The sequence below is a fragment of the Chanos chanos genome, chromosome 3 (assembly GCF_902362185.1).
Source record: "Chanos chanos chromosome 3, fChaCha1.1, whole genome shotgun sequence".
NCBI lineage: Eukaryota > Metazoa > Chordata > Actinopteri > Gonorynchiformes > Chanidae > Chanos > Chanos chanos.
In genome coordinates, this window is record NC_044497.1 from 52,569,616 (window position 1) to 52,589,707 (window position 20,092).

Consider the following 20,092-nt stretch of genomic DNA (forward strand, 5'->3'; position numbering starts at 1 on the left):
ACAATAACATTACTATTTACAGTCATATTTGCAGACGCACAGAACTATTTACACAACGTACATATTCATAACCTGATGAACCGTGGAGAGATACCTATGGTGAGGCCATGTATGTGTTGCCATGGATACTGGACTATTCCACCAAAACTCCCTCAAGACTGGATTGACAAATACCTCAGCTAACTGAAAGAATTGGGGATCGTTATGTATCGGAGCGAAAACTTTATTTTCATGCACTGAAAACCAAAACTTTTTTATTTAAAAAAAATAAAATAAAATAAAATAGTGTAAATGCAACTTGTTTATCCTGATGATTGTTGATTTGTTTGTTTGGAGTTGTGTTTTTTGCAGATACAATCTGATTTAAAGGAGAGTTGCCATTTTTTTCACAGTTACTGCATTACTCAAAAGACCGGCCGGGAATCAAACCCAGTACCTTCTCGCTGTGAGGCGACAGCGCTAACCGCTGCGCCACCGTGCCGCCCAGTCCAGTATCAATAATGCCAAATATTGATGAGAATTACATGAATTGAACAAAACCAAAAAGCTACTCCTGAGTGCTGGAATTCCGTTCTCTCTTCCTCTGTGTGTGATTGGAGAAATAACAGTTTTTAGATCAGGACTGTTGAGAGCTGTATTAGTGAGGTATCGCTAAGATTCGACAGTTCGTATACATGGCTTTTAACAACAACAACAACAACAACAACAACAACAACAACAAAATCTCTCTCCTCCCTCTGTTTTCCAGTCAACCCTCCAGAGGGAAGTACCAGCAAGGGGTTAACTGTCTCTGTGCACCTACAGCTTTCACAGAAAGCGAAATGGGGAACTCTGTGTCGGTCGGTCAGAGCGAACGCGGCGGCGGTGACGTCGGCCCCGCCGGCCCCCGGGGCCAGAGAAGAGTACCGGAAAGGCGGGGCGAAACAGTTCGGCCCCTGGCACCGGCCCGTCTGTCTCTCCCTCCGGCGCGGAGGGTCTAACCCTGCACCTGCTTCTCTTTGAGTCTGTCATCAGTGCTGGGGGAAGAAAAATAGCAGGGGGGGGGGGGGTTGGGGAGGGAAACAAAAAAAAAAAAAAAAACCCCTTCCGTCACAGCTTAATGTCCTGAGACTCAGACATCTTGGCCAAAGTCTTCTTCACTCGCAGGGCCGTGAGACGGGAGGCTGGGTTGTGTGCCCAGCACTCCGTCATAAGCTTGCCCATCTGTCTGAGACACTGTAAAAAAAAAAAAAACAACACAGCCAACAGTCAGACCGCACACACGGCAACCGCCACCCAAAATGCTGCATTACTGTCTGGTTTTACCCAGCATGCGTAACATTTACAGTTTTTGGTCAAATAAATAGTTCGTGAACATCGTCACCAGATTTAAAAAAAAAAAAAAAAAAAAATCAACTCAAAGTGTTAGACTTTAATCCAGTTTCATGATTCCCATTTGACAGGATTTACCTCATCGCTGGACCAGCGGTTGGCAAAGGAAGGCCTCTGTCTCTTTATACACACCACCTCCCTCATGTCCTCATAGGAGGGATCGGTGGGCACCAAGTCATGGTATGGCAACTGGTACTCCTCCACGATACCTGTCAAATCATACACACGCATCCAGTTATGCTGCCAAATCACACACACACACATCTATTCACCCTGCCATCTGTTTGCCCGGCCTATCACACACACACACACACGTCCGTTTCCCCTTGCGCTGTCCTGTGTGCATTTCATAATGCAGATTTAAATGTATGTGTAAATGTAAATGTATAATCCTGAGATGATAGTCCTGAACGGTTTATACCATAAGAAACTTCACAACACACAGTGAAAGGCAAAGCAACGTGTTGAAACACTGTGGAAATGCCGCATACTGGAAACAGCGGTGTCATTAAGAATAAAGGAATGTGTGATAATGTTCTGTCTCAGAAGTCGCTTTGGATAAAAAGCATCTGTGAAATGAATAAACGTGAATGTGACTATTAAAAATAGCAGTTTCATTAAGAGTAAAGGAATGAATGAGAATATTCTAGAATACGATGTGTCATTAAGAATAAAGGAATGTATGAAAACACTTTGCATTATGAGGTGTCATTCAGAGTAAAGGAATGAATCAGAATATTCTAGAATACGCTTGCGTCATTAAGAAAAAAAAAAGGAATGCGTGAGGATATTCTAGAACACGCCGCGGTGTATGTGGGCCAGCGCTGACCTCCAGACACACATCTTCGGGCCATTTCCCACAGAATCAGGCCAAAGCTGTACAGGTCTGCCATGATGTAGGACTGGAAGTGATTACGGTTCAAACTCTCATCCAGCACCTCAGGGGGCATGTAGCGTTTGGTGCCCACCCGCGTGTTCGGAGGGATGTCCACCTCGTTGGTGTCACTGTATGAACAGACGACAGAGAGGACGACTGAAACACATGACCTATTACACATACGTTAACATATATTAACCACGTAACGATAGGGCGTTTATTTTTTTATCTTCTCTTTGACGAGCTTCCTGCTTTACTGGTTTTCAAATGGGAAATTATATTTCTGTTTCTTTTTAAATGTGGCGTTCCCGAAAATCCCCTCCCGTCTTCCCTACTCTTTGGTTTTCTCTGACCTGATGAACTTGACGGCGAGGCCCAGGTCGGCGATGCAGCAGGTTCCGTTTTTCTTCACCAGGATGTTTTTGCTCTTCAGGTCTCTGTGGGCGATGGCTGGTTTGCCCTGCGTGCCGAAGATCTCCGTGTGGAGGTGACACAGGCCGGACACGGAGGAGTAGGCCAGCCGTAGCAGGGCTTTGGTGTCCAGCGTGGTCGACTTGAGGTAATCGTAGAGTGAACCGCTCTCGTGGTAGTCTGTTATTAAGTAGAGCTGCGTCCACGAGCCTGTTCCCTTTATATCAGCCGCAATGAACCCTGGGAATCAGAGCGTGAAAAAATGAGGCAGTGCTGACACTTGATGCTTGCACACACACGCATGCGCGCGCATGTGCACACACACACACACACACATACACACAGGCACACACACATACACACAGGCACACACACATACACACAGACACACACACACACACATACACACAGGCACACACACACACACACAGGCACGCACACACACACACACAGACACACACACATACACACAGGCACACACACATACACACAGGCACACACACATACACACAGACACACACATACACACAGGCACACACACATACACACAGGCACACACACAGACACTCACTCACTCACACACACAGATATGCACACACACACAGACACACACAGACACACACAGACACAAACGGACACACACATTTGTCTTTATATCTTAGCGGGCTCTTCACAGTGACTCCAGGTTTACTGTACCTAAAGAAGAATACCATAACCATAACCAAGGAAATATTTTTCTTCGTTTCATGTAAATAACAGAAAGACAATAGAATTTCTTTTCAAAATACAATTTTCCCCAGGTGGAGACCAGCAGAAACCAGAGACCAGCTGGAGACCAGCAGAGATAGTCCCCATATATTTATTTGTATTCTAATGGGAACATTTGGTCCACATAGATCGACAAGAACAAGGCTCACACACAGACAAACAACAAACAAACACACAAACATATATACACTCATACACATATACACATGCATGCCCACACACACACACATACACTCACACAACCACATACACATACACACACAGACAGACAGACACACACACACACACACACGCGCACGCACGCCAAACGACCTGTATTCAAAGACGGTGACAGCTGGAAAACAAATATCGATCAGTAATCGAGTTATGGCAGCGTGTGGAGGATGTTTACCCAGGATATTCTCATGTCTCATTAGTACAGTCTGGTAGATCTCCGTCTCTCTGAACCAGCTGGCCTCCTCCGTGGTGAAGAAGACCTTCACAGCTACTTTCTCTCCTCTCCATCGGCCCATCCACACCTCCCCGTACCGGCCCTTCCCTATCTGCTTCACCATCTGGATCTGCTTAGCGATGGTACGCTGCACCTGTGGAGCCCAAAGCAAAGCATGACTGTGTGAGAGAACCGCCACCGGCACTTTGTGAAGAACAACAACAACAACAACAACAAAAATTCTCTGTAGCATTTTTTTCTTTTTTTTTTACTTAAGTACATGTTAAACACACACGGAAATGTAAGCATAAAACAAAACAAACACGCAAGGAAACCGAGAGCCGTCATCGCGTTCTGCGCTACATTAGAGCGGACGAGAGCTTTCAATCCCGGTGATCTCCGCCCGTAATTCAGAATCCTCACCAGCAGGGGGAGTCCCGATCCACTGCCAGAGCTCTGTGACTGTTCGATCAGGTCTTTAAGGGACTCTCCAGGGGGAATGTAGGTCTCATCCTGCTCCAGACCAATGCTGTACCTTGGCCTGGACTCCTGACGTTTATACCTGTCACAGGTGAGAAATTTAGTGCCATTCACCAATGAAGATCAACCAAACTACTGATTCTGTAGAAATAATCAGAACTGCTTTTTTTTATGGACGATTTGCTTGTAGAGAATTAAAAAATGAAAGCGTATGAAATGTGATCTGCTGAGAGAGAATAAAAATTTCACCTGAAGTAACAGAAAATGATAAGGAGGACCAGGATGATGCTGCAGACTGTCACAGAGACAAACAGTGCCATGTGATGAATGCTGCTGTCCATGTAGTCTGTGAAGGAGAGGGAACAACTTTCACTTTATCACTCTCATTCACAAATCATCTTCTCTTCACTCTCTCTCTCTCTTTCTCTCTCTCTTTCTCTGACCCTTGACCAACCACAGGAGATGTGGCTGATCTGTGAATATTGTCCTGGCCCCTGTTTTCTATTTTCTTTCTTTCTCCTCTCCTCTCCTCTCCTCTCCTCTCCTCTCCTCTCTTCCCCGTGGCCCCTGCAGAGTTGTGATGTCCACTGTGTGTGTGTGTGTGCACATGGAACAAGTGAGGGAAACAGAGCTGTGATCGATCACATCCCCTTCCTGCAGTGCTCTGATCAGGTTTCTGTCTGACGACACCGGTCAAACCCCAGCGCTCTGCTCTCTGCGCTCTGGGACTCTAGCTTTACAGTCCTGCCAGTCAGAGGAACATGAGGGCTCTCACAATTCCAACACACACACAACTCACACACACACACACACACACACACACACATACACACACACACACGCTCATACTCACTCACACACACACACACACACAGTGAGACAGATACACTCACATGCAGACACACACCCACACACAGAGAGAGACAGAGACAGATTTATGCACACACACACATTAAAATAAACACACATGCACACACATTAACACATAGACAGATAAGAAATATGGGCACACACTCAGACTCACTCACTTGCACACACATATAAACAAGTAGACGGACAGACACAAACACACTCACACACACTCATAGTAAGTTTCTCTAACACACACACACACAAGTAGACAGACGGATACAAACACACTTACACATACTCATACTAAGTTTCTCTCTCTCACACACACACACACACACACACAAACAAGTAGACAGACACATACAAACATACTCACACTCATACTAAGTTTCTTACACACACACACACACACACGCACACACGCACACACATAAACACCTTCACATATTTTTTTCTGAAACCACTAGGGTGCAAAGGAATGAAGTTGCCCCGTTAACGCTAATTAATTTGTCTCAAATTGATCTCCCAGTTGGAATGTAAAATTAACCCTTAGCTGGAATTGACAGGAACATACACACAGAAACACACACACACACACACACACACAGAGAGAGAGAAGAGAGGGAGAGTGCAGTGATGTCCTGCTGAGTGACAGATGGACAGATATCTGGTTCGTGCCTGAGCGAGAAACCCAAGCGGCCTCCTGGGAGTGGCTGTCCTTTTCATTAGAGAGTGAGAGAACAAGCTGAGGCCGCCGGCTCTATTTCACCTGTTCCTCCACGGCAGCGCGCGCCTCCCAGCCCTGCCTCCCAGCCCTGCCCAAAACCTGTGGTTTGTAACAGTTTAACCTGTCAGAAGCCATCAGCCTAGAGCCAGCAATGAGTGATCCTATGAGTCCTTCCCAAACAGAGGGGGGTAGCAAATTTCTCTCTCTCTCTCTCTCTCTCTCTCTCTTTCTCTCTCTCCCTCTCTCTCTCTCTCACTCGCGTGTGTGCGTTTTGTTTCTGCAACCATGGAGTCACATCTCCAGGAGATTCTCTTATTGTTTATAACTGCATGTGTAACTGACAAACGTCTCTTTCAACAGCAACAGTCACACGACTATTAGACCAGAGTGCCGCGGGGGGTGGGGGGTGTGGCCTGAATAAAAATATCGTTCAGAACTGTTGGAGCCATGAGATTTCTCGTTGTCTGTTCTAATAACGACCATGGTGAGACGTGTTGAAATTACACATGCGACTGCTGTAAGGATATCAGACACATAACGTTTGTTTTGGAGGTTTTTATAGAGTAATGTGGACGCGTCTTACTGGGGTTGTTCAGGGGGGGCAGGGTGGGATGCAGGTCACGGTTGCAGTAGTCTTGGTCGGTGCAGCATTCCAGAATCCTCCGTCGTCGAGAGTTGCCGGTGTCCTGCGAGACAGATGAACACAACACGGTCAAAACCACACCACTGTACAGTGAATAGCCTCACTCCTATAGAAGAGACACAGAACTGGAGTTTGACTCACTCATTCCTTCGCTCACTCGCTCGCTCATTCACTCTTTCAATCTCTCACTCCTTTACTCACTCCCTCACTCACCCTGCACTGAAATTCGGAGCCCACCAGTCCCAGGCAGCCTGAGGTAAGTACCGGTGGCCCACTGTCCTCTTCTTCAACCATAGTGAAGCAGTAACCATCTGTCCTGCAAGTCAAGTAAGATCATCATCATCATCATCATCGTTATTATGCAGTAACTGGTGGCTAAATGTTCTCTATGAAAAAATAATTCAATATTATAACTAGACATATAAAATTGCATTATTTCATTGATTTCTCATCATCTGTTAGTTGTGTACTAAGGGATGTTTTCAGATCCTTGGTGTGTGGGATGTACGGAGCAGCTGCTTGGTTCTGTCAGACGGCTGTCGCACGCACTTGCAGGTATTATTGGTGGAGTCTTCGGGGCAGTGATGGTAACAGTGACACCACAGCGTTCTCTCCGGCGGCACCGGGGCCGTGCTCCCTCCCTCTTCTTTACGACTGTCCATCGTCACCTTCCCAGAGTTCCTCAGCAACATGTTGTCCAGCACGTTCGCTGTACGACCACAGAAAAGCAAAAAAGGAAAAGAAAAAACACGTCCTCGGTTTAGACCGCAAATGACTCATAAAGAACAACAACAAAAACAAAACCATAAACCTCTTGACCCGTTCTAATGAGATCAATAAATTGAAGCTGGTTATTTTAGCTTGTGTGTGTTCACTCTCAAGACTCAAGCTTTCCACACATGTTTGTCATGGCACTGTTACTTCAGAAACATTGACTGTATGCTTACTCCAGCTTAAGTCAACAATTTACGGTTTGGCCACTGCTCAGTGTACCTGCATTAACCTGCAGTGAGTCAATGGTCAGTCAAACTGGACAAGAAAGACCTTTTTGTAAAGCTGTGTGTGTGTGTGTGTGTGTGTGTGAGTGGCCCCTCTGTCATTCCTGTATCTAAGGCCTTTTATCTTATGGTGCCTTAACCTTATAATGTTTTATTCTTATTGCTGAACAGAAAGCTCCAATGTGTTATGCGGTCTGATAGATGGTAACCTTAACTCTACATCTAGCAGTCTAGTTCAGTGGTGTTATATAACTACATACATCTTTATGTAGTAAATAGATTAGATATTGAGACAGATTGTGTCTTGATCCAAAGGCATATTTTACATGAATGGTTGGGAAGAAGGAATATCACATTTTTCGGTCAACTCAACATTTATGTCATACTGAGTAGGCAACATCAGTCAAGAGAACAAACACAAAAAGTGGAACCTGTGACCAGTTGTTGGAATGCATGTCCTACTGTCTTAAACAGAAAAGAATCGACTGACACAGTCGACACGCGCCAAACAGATCTCATTCCGATCCGAAAACTAGACCGCGCTTTCACGCGACTGGTCGTGTAAAGAAGGTAGCTATTCACGCTTCGCTCCGGCTGAAAAAATCTCGGAGTTTATTATTTAGTTACAGGACAGTGGTCCATCTGTTTTCTGTTCAAAACGTAGACCTGTATTTATCTCATTCAGCGAGTGTTCAGAGTGTTAGAAGGAGAAAAGAAGATCAGGAAAATAGTCGGGCATATTGTCAGCACAAGATGGGGGTGAGGGTTTTCTTTCTTTTTCTTTCCTTAGTGTGAAGTGTAATGTGTAACTTCCTTCGTCAGACAAATGATTTTAACTTTTAGTCTGCGTCGCAACTTTATATGGCCGTTTCGACGAATCCAGCAACCGTGGACAGTCTAACTAGCGGAATAGCTAACTAAAACAGCTAATGTGTGCTAGTCGTCACGAGAGAATACATTTTTGTGCTTAAAATATCAGCAGAATTCTAGATGTGCCATGTGTCAAGCTAAACGTTGTAAAAATGCAGGAAATGGCATTTAGTGGGCGAAAATCTTTTAAGGGGAAAGACCCACCTAAAACGTTCCAACCACTTGTGAAATCGAAACTACTCCCCTGTCTTACTCATACTATTTATTACCTGCGGGATGAATGCTGCTCCCTAGTTTCCATAAGATAAGTCAAACTGAGACCGGCCCGGTATTCATTTTACGGCTAGTATAGCTGTTGCGGTGGCGTTTTGAGGCTTCATTCTGCCGAGAGAGGCATTTGAGCAGGACTAACACAAAGAAGAGTAGTACCTAGAGTTTTCTTTTAACCCACTGTGGGTGAAACGTTCATTTCTCCTCGGAGCTTGACTTACACAAGAATAACAGAAAGAAGGGGCCAATGGGACTACACAGCAAAGTCAAACTCTGCTCGTATACTTTACAATCAAAACTCCGCTCTCACATTACCAGCAGTCCTGGTCTTTTACCTCCCTTACCACTGTGTGACCGAGAGCACAGATCACCTTCAGCAATTTAGCAAAATGGAGGGTGTGTGTGTGTGTGTGTGTGTTAGGGGGGGGGGTTTAGAGTGAAGTAGTTCAATTAAACCAACCAACAAACAAGTCACCATTCTGCTGCCTATAGTGTAACATTCAAACATTGTCAAAAGAATAAAGATATGACTTATGTTTTTTTACTAAATTATAGTCACTCTCTTAGATGGGTGGAGAAGGATAAGACTGTAATTAATTTGCTGAGATGTGAGAAGCTAATCCAGATGACATCCACTGAGTTTTCTGATATGTTTTTATCAAACTCAATCACTGTTCTGTCACATTCAGTCGCATAATTAATCGGTACTGGTCACGCAGTTCTCAGCTCTGTGTGTGTGAGTGTGTGTGTGTGTGTGTTAATGTAATTCACACTCTCTAATCAGTGAACATAAATCAAACAGTTGGAGTGAAACACAGCCAACACTGATCCTATAACACATATATTCAGTCAGGTTATGGCCAGTTATTTCTCTGTTCTTCAGTGGTGACACCCTGTCATTCTTATCTGTGTTCAGGTTTACACTCATACTGATTCACACCTATACTACAAACACAGAAAAAAAACCCCACAGGAGACAGACCAGTCTATTCCCGGTGAAAGATATACCGCCCTTTATGCGCAAATTCTCAGTGGAAGCACAGCACTGTAAAAAAAAAAAAAAATGTAACGACAATTCACAGGCATCATACAAAACAACAAGCTAATGGCTTATCTCTTGAGCAAGGGACAAAACTTATCTGTAACCTGCTTTGTACTTCTCTAAAGTGTCCCATTCTGCCCCAGGTCCATGGCCTTAGGTACTCTATCAGCTTTAAGATACAAAGGAAAACGATATGGAGATACGACTGTCTCTAACAAGCTTTGAGACACTCTTTTGAGGAGTTGCGATTAAAACTCTTAGCATGTGCTTGGAACAGCTTGTTAGTGTAAAATGTTAGTGATTAATTTGTACTGAGTCAGCCCCTGGCAAGACACTACCAGTGTGTTCTTTAAAGAGAACAGACCAAGCAAGAGAAACCTCGCAAACACGGACAAAGGAGCTTGTCAGCAAGATATACAGACAGATGGCAATGGCCTAGACACTGTCATTAAAAGTCTCTTTACATGTGTTACTGTTGCACAAATGAGGACAGAAAACAGTGAACATTAAGGGAGTTCATTACCGTTCAAGTTCATCAGTGTTTGAACCAAACCAGATGGTGTTTGTTTTATTGAAGGTCCTTAGGAGAAGACAGGCACAGACAGAGATAAAAGTCACTCATGTTCAATTTCTTTGGACTTTTTTTTTTTTAAGGCAAAAAAAAAAAAAAAAATAGAGAGAATGCTTCTTGAGTAAAAGAGGCAGACCTAAAACCCCTCTTGATGGAAAGCAGTATAAATCTACAGCCTAGGAGAGCACATATAGTCTTGTTTAAGTGCATTAAGAACCAACACAACCTCTCACCTCCGGTGTAAACTTGCCTTTCCACATTTACTTTAAACGTGATTGATGGATGCGGTTGTTTGGGGTTGGAGATGGGGTCTGTGTTGATCTCCGGTCTTTGGGGGCCCCTAGGGACCGGGCTCTGACTCACTAAGGGCCTAAGGCAGGATATAAGGGAGTCCTATAGGGGCCTTGCACTGCACGTTGTCAGACCGGGGGCCTTGCAGGCGGGCTCCTGGAGCAGGCGAGCACGGAGAAAGAGAGTGTGTGTGTGCTCATTAATAACTCTGTCCTGTCAGGCAGGCCTTTTAAAGACCTTACGAGATGTAAACACAGCAGGGGCCTGAGATAGACTCCATCCACACAAAAATGAAGCCATTTTATTTGGCCACTTTCAACAGAGGGCCATTCTTTCCTTCCTTTCATTTGTTCTTTCTTTCTTTCTTTCTTTCTTTCTTTCTTTCTTTCTGTCTTTCTTTCTTTCTTTCCTTGCGTGTACTTCAGTTAGCTTGGTAATATACATCAAGACTAAAATATAAATGTACTATTTTGATATATCCTTAACCTCTGACCAAGTCTTTATCAGCATTTGGCACAAGTGGCATTTCAATCAAACAATGTCATGTCATTTTGCATTATCAGGTGTCTATTCTAGATTAGAACCAGTTACCACATGTAGATTTTTGCGTGTCAGTTCAAACCCTGATAATAATCACTCTGTTCACACTCTACAGTATTTAGGTACATTTCTACCATGTTAGGAGAAGAGTGCCATGCCTGGTGTTTCCATCGTGGTTATGCAGATGTTTCTGTTGATTAAAAAATTGAGCGAGTCATTAATTTTAAAGAGCAGCACTGCGAGACACGGCATTGAGGGCGTCCTTTTCGCACAAGCTTTTTTTTTCTTTTTTTTTTACTGCTCAGAGGGAGAGGAAGACTATCACGATTTCTGTGACTCTACTTGAATGGGCAGAATCCCTCAGGGCAGGGAGATGATCAGCACCATTAGTCTTGCGGTTAAACAACGCACCAAAGCCAACTGCACTTCTACCACAAAACACAACCTCGCACAGATGGGTAAGCATTCAAGCTGCTCTGTGGGCTAAATACTGGCTCTGAGCAGAAAGACAGTAGGCAGCCCCAGATGTCCAAGGCAGTACCCACCTCATCAAAAATGTGTTTCAACAGTCAGCGAGATGTAGAGCAAATAAACCCCTGTGTCAGAGTCGACCGTAAAGGACTAACAATTGCCTGAATGTTTATCAGAGCAAGGGATTGTTCTTTTTGATGTGTACAACGTAAAAAAAAGACAAAGAAAAAAGAAAAGAAAAACAGAACCTGATCTCTGCAGATAAAGCTAATGGTACAGGATAAACGCTACCATCCGCAGCCCCTTACACTTTCTCAAATTAGCGAACAGACTACGCCTGAGGCTAGCTTACCTCACCTCATGAACTAGCCCGTCTGGCTGAGAGGAAATCAGAACTACGCGCATTCCCATTGATTTATGCAGGCTTGTGACACCAAGATTCATTTAAGAGAATGCACGTCTATCATATCCGCGAGGTTCTGCTGTTCTAGGAAACAAAGCAGGGATAGACTTGAGGCCAGGTGGCCAATTTATTGCTAAACACTGAGAGCGAAGGCAGTCCATGCCAACTATATTTAACAGACACCAGAGGGAGAGGTAGTGGTTCTGCAGGTGGATGGAATAAATCTCAAAGTCAGAAGAGACATCTTCAAAAACTTCTCCAGGGAGAGAGAGAGAGAGAGAGAGACAGGATGACCCTGTTAAGTTCACCCCCAAGAGGTGAGACAGCTCCATACATCACTCGGCCCCTCCCACTCCCCTCCTTCTATTCCCCTTAACCCTATTCACTTCAAAGACCTCGCCACGCTACCAACAAACAGAGGCCAAAGGCTCTGACAGCGTGACAAAACCGAGGGCTCATATCCATCTTCGCCTGTCTTTGCAAATGTCTTCCAAACAGAGACCATTACCATTATTCTAACACTGATACCCATCCCGGGTTCAGCAGGGGCTGAGACGTCTGCTAAGAAAGAGACTGACACCAATCTGTTCCGCATTTACCCCCTTCATCCAACCCCTAAGCGCGCTCACGGCCGAGCTGGAACCTCCAGCCGGCGTGACCAATCCGTGCAGGATTTATGGGTAAGAGAGCAACCGAGAACCTCCAACGTGCTCACCCAGACTAACACCAGACTGTGTCAGCTCAGATCAGAACCCATATTCAGCCCACTAAATTAGCCTTTTGTCAGACCTTCAGTTCCAACTGTAAAATCGAGACTTCCAAAACCTCCACACCCTGTTCATTTACCCAGTTCTCTTATCTTAGTGAGGGTTAAACACACTCAAGATATCAATCTGCATCTGATAGGTAAATAACTGAGACAAATAGATTCAGACTCATTCATGGTGGTTTATTTTACAACAACTACTGAAAATAGGCATGAAGCAAAAAAAAAAGGTTAAAAATGCACTGCATGGGAATGTTTTGTACACATTTAAAAAAAAACAAAAAAACACACACACACACACACTCACACACACACATCCATTCCCCATATGCTTTATCGTTCCAATCTCCTATTTGAAAACTGTAGTTTCAATTTGTTCGATGTAATAGACCTTTTCCCAGCAACAAAGAGCAGCCAGGACCATGGCCAGTATTGTAATTTGCATTTCAGTAAAATAATCTATGGGTCATTTTTTTCCCATTTCCCATTCAAAATAAAGCAGACAAATGAGGAGCTTATCGTGGTGAACAGTAGGAGCCTGGGGGAAGCCTATGGCCACACTCATTGTTCCAGACAGACACTAACTCATTTCATCGAGAAAAGACCTACGCAATCTGATTGCTCTTCAAAGCCTTTTGAAAAAAAAAAAAAAGAAAAAGAAAAAACAAGTCCATCTGATAAAACAGGTCTCTCTAATTTTATAGCGTGGAGGCAGCGATTCGTTGTTTGACAAAGCCTAAGTTTGTTCCCTTCCTCAAAGGCTTACAGCATGAGCAGGTCGGGCAGCAGCTGCACAAAGCATACCCATAAACATATTGTGTAACATGGAGACATCTGTTTCATATGTCAAATAAAGTCTATTATTGTTTATTATAGATGCTACAGGTATAGAATGTAACACCAAAAACGCCTTTTAAATATCACACGAATAGAAACCCTGCTGCGACAGTATACTCTAAAATATTCCTACTATGCTTTTGTACTATAGTACACTATGGTATGACACCTGATCTATAAGACAGTTACATAAGCTCTAATTAGCCAGGAGCAGAGACCTTGTTGCGGCTGTATTAAGTACACAAAGTCAAACTATTGCTTAATTTCCCTCATACCTAAAACTCGTGGTGTCTGTGTCTGTCTTAAGTGCTAATGTCCACAGGCCTGGAGTGAATAAAACACCTGCAACTTGATTAATTTACATGAGATGCCAAGAGCTCAAATAACAGCTACAGGGGAAAGAAAGAAAGAAAGAAAGAAAGAAAGAAAGAAAGAAAGAAAGAAAGAAAGAGAACGAAAGAAAGAAGGAAAAGAAGTTGTCCTGATATAGCGGATGGAGACGGGAACATGTGATGAGGCGTTAAAAGCGAGTGACGAGCAACCCTGCCTGTCCATCTTCAGCTCTGTGTTCAACCCTCTGTCTTTCTTCCACACCATGTTTAGACACGCACAGACCACAGAATGTATGCTCTCTCTCTCTCTCTGTCTCTCTCTCTCTCTCCAACACAGAGACACAAACACGCCATCACACACACATTCACACACAATACCACGGGGATTTCAGATAAAGCCCCTCGTTTCATAAAATGCCAGCGTCCGCTCCACCTGCTGCTTGTCCATCATGTGTGAGGGGTACAATGTGTGTGGCTATGTGAGTGTGTGTGTGTGTGCTTTGAGGAGGAGGAGGAGGAGGAGGGGAGGGGAGTCAGAGGGAGCCAACATCAGCCTCCATGATGGCAGTGATAGCTTACATAACTGATTTTTCTCCCATAAATCTGTTTAAACAACCTACTCATATATTTATATGACTTTCTAACTCCGCCGGCCGACTCGAGCTGGATATTTTTGCATAGATTGATGCATTGATTTGACCTGTCTATATGGTTCCCCGCGGTAATGAATAAAGCAGCAGTATTAGGCCTTATCCTCTTTCCCACCAATATCACAGTTTCCAATACACATATCTAATTACAGTATCTAATGATTCTCCCCTGGCTCTGTACCACTGTCGGTCCAGGACAGCCAAAGCCCCAGTGCTGTAACCCGGCTGTTTACTGGACATGCCAGCACTCCTGACCGGTCACTGAAATACTGGCTAGTTAGCTGGAACCTCAAAACACTCACAACATAACCTCAGTCTCCCCTCTTTCACCTCCTCCCCCCTCCCCCTTAGAGCCCCCTGGAGCCCTGTCTCTCTAATTCCTCCACCAGAGCCACAGGTGCAGGCTGAACCTTGCCGCCCACCCCTACGCCACCGCTGGAGAGCTGGAAGTGCACATCTGACTGCAGATCAGGTTCTGTTTGGGAAACATGATCCCCATCCTGTCAGAAAGCCTTCCGGCCAGCCTGGGACCGGGGCTGCTTTTTCGCTTCTGTTCGCCCCCCCCCCCCCCCCCCCCCCCCCCCCCGCCCCCGCCTCTGTCCCGTACCCCTCCTCTCCGTCAACCTCCACTACACCCGCTCCGTAACGTTCCGCTATGGCTTCACGTCTTATTACAATTTCTTTCTTCCATGTTACGCCATCTCAAGGTTTACCAAACAACTGTCAAAGTGAAGTATTTCCTCATCTGATGTGTGGCACGCTGCAATGCTAGCTGTGTCAAGACTTAAGTGTTTGGTCGAAGTCGTGGAATACTATACTATGATTACACTCAATTACAATAATTACAATAATAAATACACTCAAGAGCATTGTTTTTTATCCAAAATAGCACCAGACTATTCCCGTATGTTTTACACGCAAGCCTTACTGTAAGAGAGTAAGTAAAACTCGTCACAGTGTCTTGACTGCTCTGACCCAGAGAGCATTAGTGATCAAAACTTTGAGGTACTCTTACACAGAAATATGTATATCACCTTGAGATGTGGAGAATAAATATTTGAATGGTGACTTAAGGGAGATACTGTCTTTGCGTGGTGAGACGAGGAGTGGGGAGGGGTGGGGGTGGGGGGGTGCGGGGAGGTGTCTTAACGAGGTTTGAGTCTTTGAAGGAGGCCTGTAGCGAAGGTCATAGGAAAGATAAGAGCAGAGAGAGCTGACCTTGGTCATACTGCTGAGTCTACAAGACGATAACAGAAGTAGTTCTCCCCCTCACCTCCTGTCTTTCTTTGGCTTCCCTGTGTTTTCATACCATACCATCACATGATAGGGGTAAGCCTGAAGCCTGTGCTCTACGAATGGACTGATACATTGTCTCATCAAGCATTAAGTCGTATAAGAAACCTTAGGAAAACTAGCATCGCGTTTAAGCAAAGACAGTTATTTTCAGGTTCAACGGCAGGTCACGTACCAAAAAAAAAAAAAAAAAAAATCCCTCCAAAACGTAACATCTTAATCCGCCAAGTTCTCGTTTCCAGACAACATGAGCTTCAGTTTGGATTGAAGCAATGGACTTGCTGTTTCTGTGAAGTGGGCTTTATGAAAAAGGTCACACCTGGTGCCCTGGGAGAAGTATATGAGAAAATTCCTGAGGAATAAGGCTGAATGGATGGGTCTCAGCACTTGGGTACTATATGACACTGCTGATCCTTATTAGAGAGTGAGGGCCTTGTGCGGATGGACAGTCGGGTTGTGTTGTCTGGCTAGATGGAGCGGGTAGCCGCAGAGAGTCAGACGACCATGCCTGGGCCCACAGGTTTTGGACTACTCTCCCTCTCTCTCTCTCTCTCTCTCTCTCTCTCTCTCTCTCTCTCTCCGACCCCAAAAAAAAAAAAAAAAAAGGTGTTTGTGTTGGCAGGCGAAGCTTGCGACATGAGCGGTAAACGAGAAGCAGCTGGCTTCACCTCCTCGTCCAAAGCTCAGCGAATGAGAGAGAGCCACTGAGCTCACGAGAACAGGACATGTGCACAGAACTGCACAAAACTCAATGTATGTAATTACATTAATGCAAGTATTTCAACTTTATTTGCTCTCTCGTTACCACGTTTAATTGTCGAGGTATAAAAGTGCTTTGTAACAGAGGCATTTTTTGGCTTCTTAAACAAGAGGTACCGGCATGGACAGAGGCAGTTAAGACGTAACAATCTGTATGATGGGAGAGATTAAAATGATATCTTTGGGGCCAGCAGAGGTGGCTGAGCAGACGGATTCCACTCAGGGCAGTTGGAAAACTCATTAGCCTAAGCATTTCCACACAGATGTGTAAAAACTGTGTACAAACGTTGACTGTTTTCTCTGTTGACTATCTCAGGACGTCAGCCTTGATTGCTTTGGAGACTATACTGTAGGCACCACTTGTGTGTTTTATCTGTCTGGTAAGCCTGAAGGAACTGGAACGTAGATGACTGGATTTTTTTTTTTCTTTCTTTTTTCTTCTGTATTTAGATACTTATGAACTTCAGAATGTGTTTAGCTTTTATGCATCTGTGCCCCTGCCAAGTACAATTATTACATCAGTTTGACAGCTTTCTTTATGCGTGGTTAAAACCAAAAAGAAAAAAAAAAACAGTTATGTTTTCATTCATTTACCATCTTCGTCGGCATGAAAAAACATCAAAGACTATCTAGCCATCAAAAACTGAACCATTTGAAGGAGTGAAGATTAAAGAAATCAGTTTACCAAAATTATTTTTCAAAGCTGAATAAACAGAAATTGATCTTGTTTATGAAGCATAACACTAACTCTTCTTATGCAGAAAATGCAAGCACTTGCTACAGTTTCAAGGGAATTATCCTCGTTATTTTCAGTTTAAATGACCTTTTTCCGAAAAAAACCCCCACAAAAAACAGAGCAACCCTTAAAACATCGTCATCAGATATTTTAAGCTGATTATTCACACCTCAGAGTATAAGAGCCTTAGAGATGTTACACAGTCAGAGCAAACTGTCAAATTATCTGAAACTTGTCTGACTAAAGGAATCTTGTTGATTAGATGACCCTGGATTGGCGACAACTTTCTTCGATTTATTAGTGGAGTCATGGCAGTGTACCAGACTAGACAGATAGTGACAGCACACATAGAAACAAAGAGAGCTGTGGTTTTACTTTGTTATGGGGGATGAAAACCTCACTTAAAGACAACAAGTCAACAAGAAAGAGCAGCTGAATTTTTCTTTTTCAGTCCATATGAAAAGCTGTGAGATATTTCGGAATCTTATTCTATGTCACACAACTTCAATGTATTTAAGGTGTGGAAGAGTGCATGTGTTAATGTTTGTTCATCTGTATTTATCTGTCTGCCTATCTCTGAGTGTGTGTGTGTGTGTGAGTGACTGCATGTGTGTCTGTGTGTGTGTTTAAGAGTGTGTCATGGTTGAAGGATTGATTTTACAGCTTGACGCCCAACTGTGTGTTTTACAAGGGTCTGCCAACTGATCACATTTCTTTCTTTCAAAGACAACTCCAAATGCCACACCAGTAAGTAAAAACCTCTTAAAAAAACAGACACACACACACACACGCACGGCATTCTCACACAAACTACCAGCTCTCTCCACCAGGCAGGTAGGGCAGCTTCATCACTGACACTCTCTTTTTCAAATTAAATTTAAAAAAAAAATCCAATAAAGCTGCATTCTGGGACATGACTGACACCTGTTGCCCTACTACACGAAACAAGATCTAATCCACTGAATTAACTAAAATGTTTCTTTATAATATTTAAAACTTAGATATGGGGGAGGGAATGGTTATGAAGTTGGGTGTTCTTGGGTGGTATATCTGGCATGTTTGCCGTGTAGTATAGGAGCAGCACAGTCTCTGTTTGACAAATATTCAAAACACGAGAGGCAGGGAGGGAAAAAAAGAGAGAAAGAGAGAGAGAGAGAGAAAGAGAGAGAGAGAGAGAGAGAGAGAGAGAGAGAGAGAGGAGGGTTGCTGAATGCAAACAGTCACAAGTTAAATACTGAGATCATAACAGCTTTGCCTGAACATAAATATCACAGAGCAAAAATAGACTCCACACCCTATCAGTCTCTCACTAAACAATACCCAGGACTGGGGTCGCTCTTCACACTGGAAGAACAGGAACAGTGATTTAGAAAAAACCAGTGCAAGCTCTAAGGGCATTCTCGAGCCTTAGGGAAGTTTCCTTGAGTGAAACAGGCGATGTTCTGGCATGCAGCATCAGGATGAACGTGCTTAAGGGCAGACAAGAGTTTACTCACCATCAGCGGCAGGGTGCAGAGAGGCCAGTCCCAGCAGAAGCGTGGTGGTCCACCAGGCACGTCTCCACGGCGGCACCATCCTGGAGCTTCTCACACCACCCGCAATCCCTGAGACTTTGGCAACCCAGCCGCTCAAAGTGGGCATGAGGGTGTGCGTCCGCTAGCGTCCGATTCCACCGTGTCAGAGCGTCTCTCTCTCTCTCTCTCTCTCTCTCTCTGTGTCCCCAACACACTCGCACGCCAAAGACACACCGTAGCCTATCCACTTCTACTCCACTACTGACGGCTTGGCTGAAAGGGAGGAGAGAGAGAGAGAGAGAGAGAGAGAGTGAGTGGGAGAAAGGAGGAGGAGAGAGGGTGTTAACATGGTTTCTCTCTCTCTCTCTCCCACACTGCGGCCTGTGTTTTTGGGACAGCCCACTCTCCCCGGACACCTCGTGGGTAGGACAATAAAAGAGCAGCTGATCCCGGCAGCTAAGAGCCAAGACCCCCACCTCCACCAGCAGAGCAGGGCAGAGCAGCGGAGCCCCCCCTCCACCCATTCAGGGCTCTCACATAAGGGAGGGCCCTGAGCTGAAAAAGAGGGCAGGGGCGGGGGGGGGGGGGGGCAAGAGTGGGGTCTGTGTGAGGCCGCCATTCTGACCCCCAAAGACAGGCACAAACAGAGAGAGAGAGAGAAAGAGAGAGAGAGAAAAACATGCTCACCACTCTGCATGCCAAAGAAGTACAGCATATACATGTGAAAACAGGACTGGCTTCACTCTCCAAACTTACTGTAGATGAGTTTTGACAGATTTCAAAGATTTACAACACGAGGTTGTATTCCCCGAAATTGTAAAATAAGCATCCAAAAAAAAAAAAAAAAGCAACCGCAGGAACTGACAGTAGTGAAGATTTGAAAGATTATCTATCTGTTATGAAAATGACTCACATTTTAATAACAACTCCAAGGGGAAGAACCCACCTATTGTACTAGTGCATAATTTGTGATGAAACGTGTCACGTTCGGTTACGATAATATTGATACCCATGATATTGCCGAGGGTAGTGTTGCATTTCTGCTATCTCTTTCAGTGTTTCCTCAGCAGTCTCTGGCATTTGAATGATGAGTAATTAAGGAGTAACGAAAGCACAGAATCCACAAAGCGAAAACAGAACGAGAACAGAAGTACACACAACAAAAGCCTTTCACACGTCAGGTGGCCATG

General features: G+C 44.4%; 1 protein-coding gene across 1 annotated transcript; it reads right to left on the reverse strand.

Annotated features, from left to right (window-relative positions):
* Positions 1-1,089: 1,089 nt before the first annotated feature.
* bmpr1bb (bone morphogenetic protein receptor, type IBb) lies at positions 1,090-18,893 on the reverse strand. Its single transcript, XM_030767507.1, has 11 exons — positions 18,885-18,893; positions 7,109-7,268; positions 6,773-6,875; positions 6,500-6,602; positions 4,587-4,683; positions 4,281-4,419; positions 3,819-4,011; positions 2,602-2,899; positions 2,201-2,376; positions 1,450-1,580; positions 1,090-1,215 (listed from the first exon to the last, which is right to left on the reverse strand). Exons 2-11 carry the CDS (start codon positions 7,249-7,251, stop codon positions 1,090-1,092), a joined length of 1,509 nt encoding a protein of 502 aa, XP_030623367.1. The 5' UTR covers positions 7,252-7,268; positions 18,885-18,893.
* Positions 18,894-20,092: the final 1,199 nt, after the last annotated feature.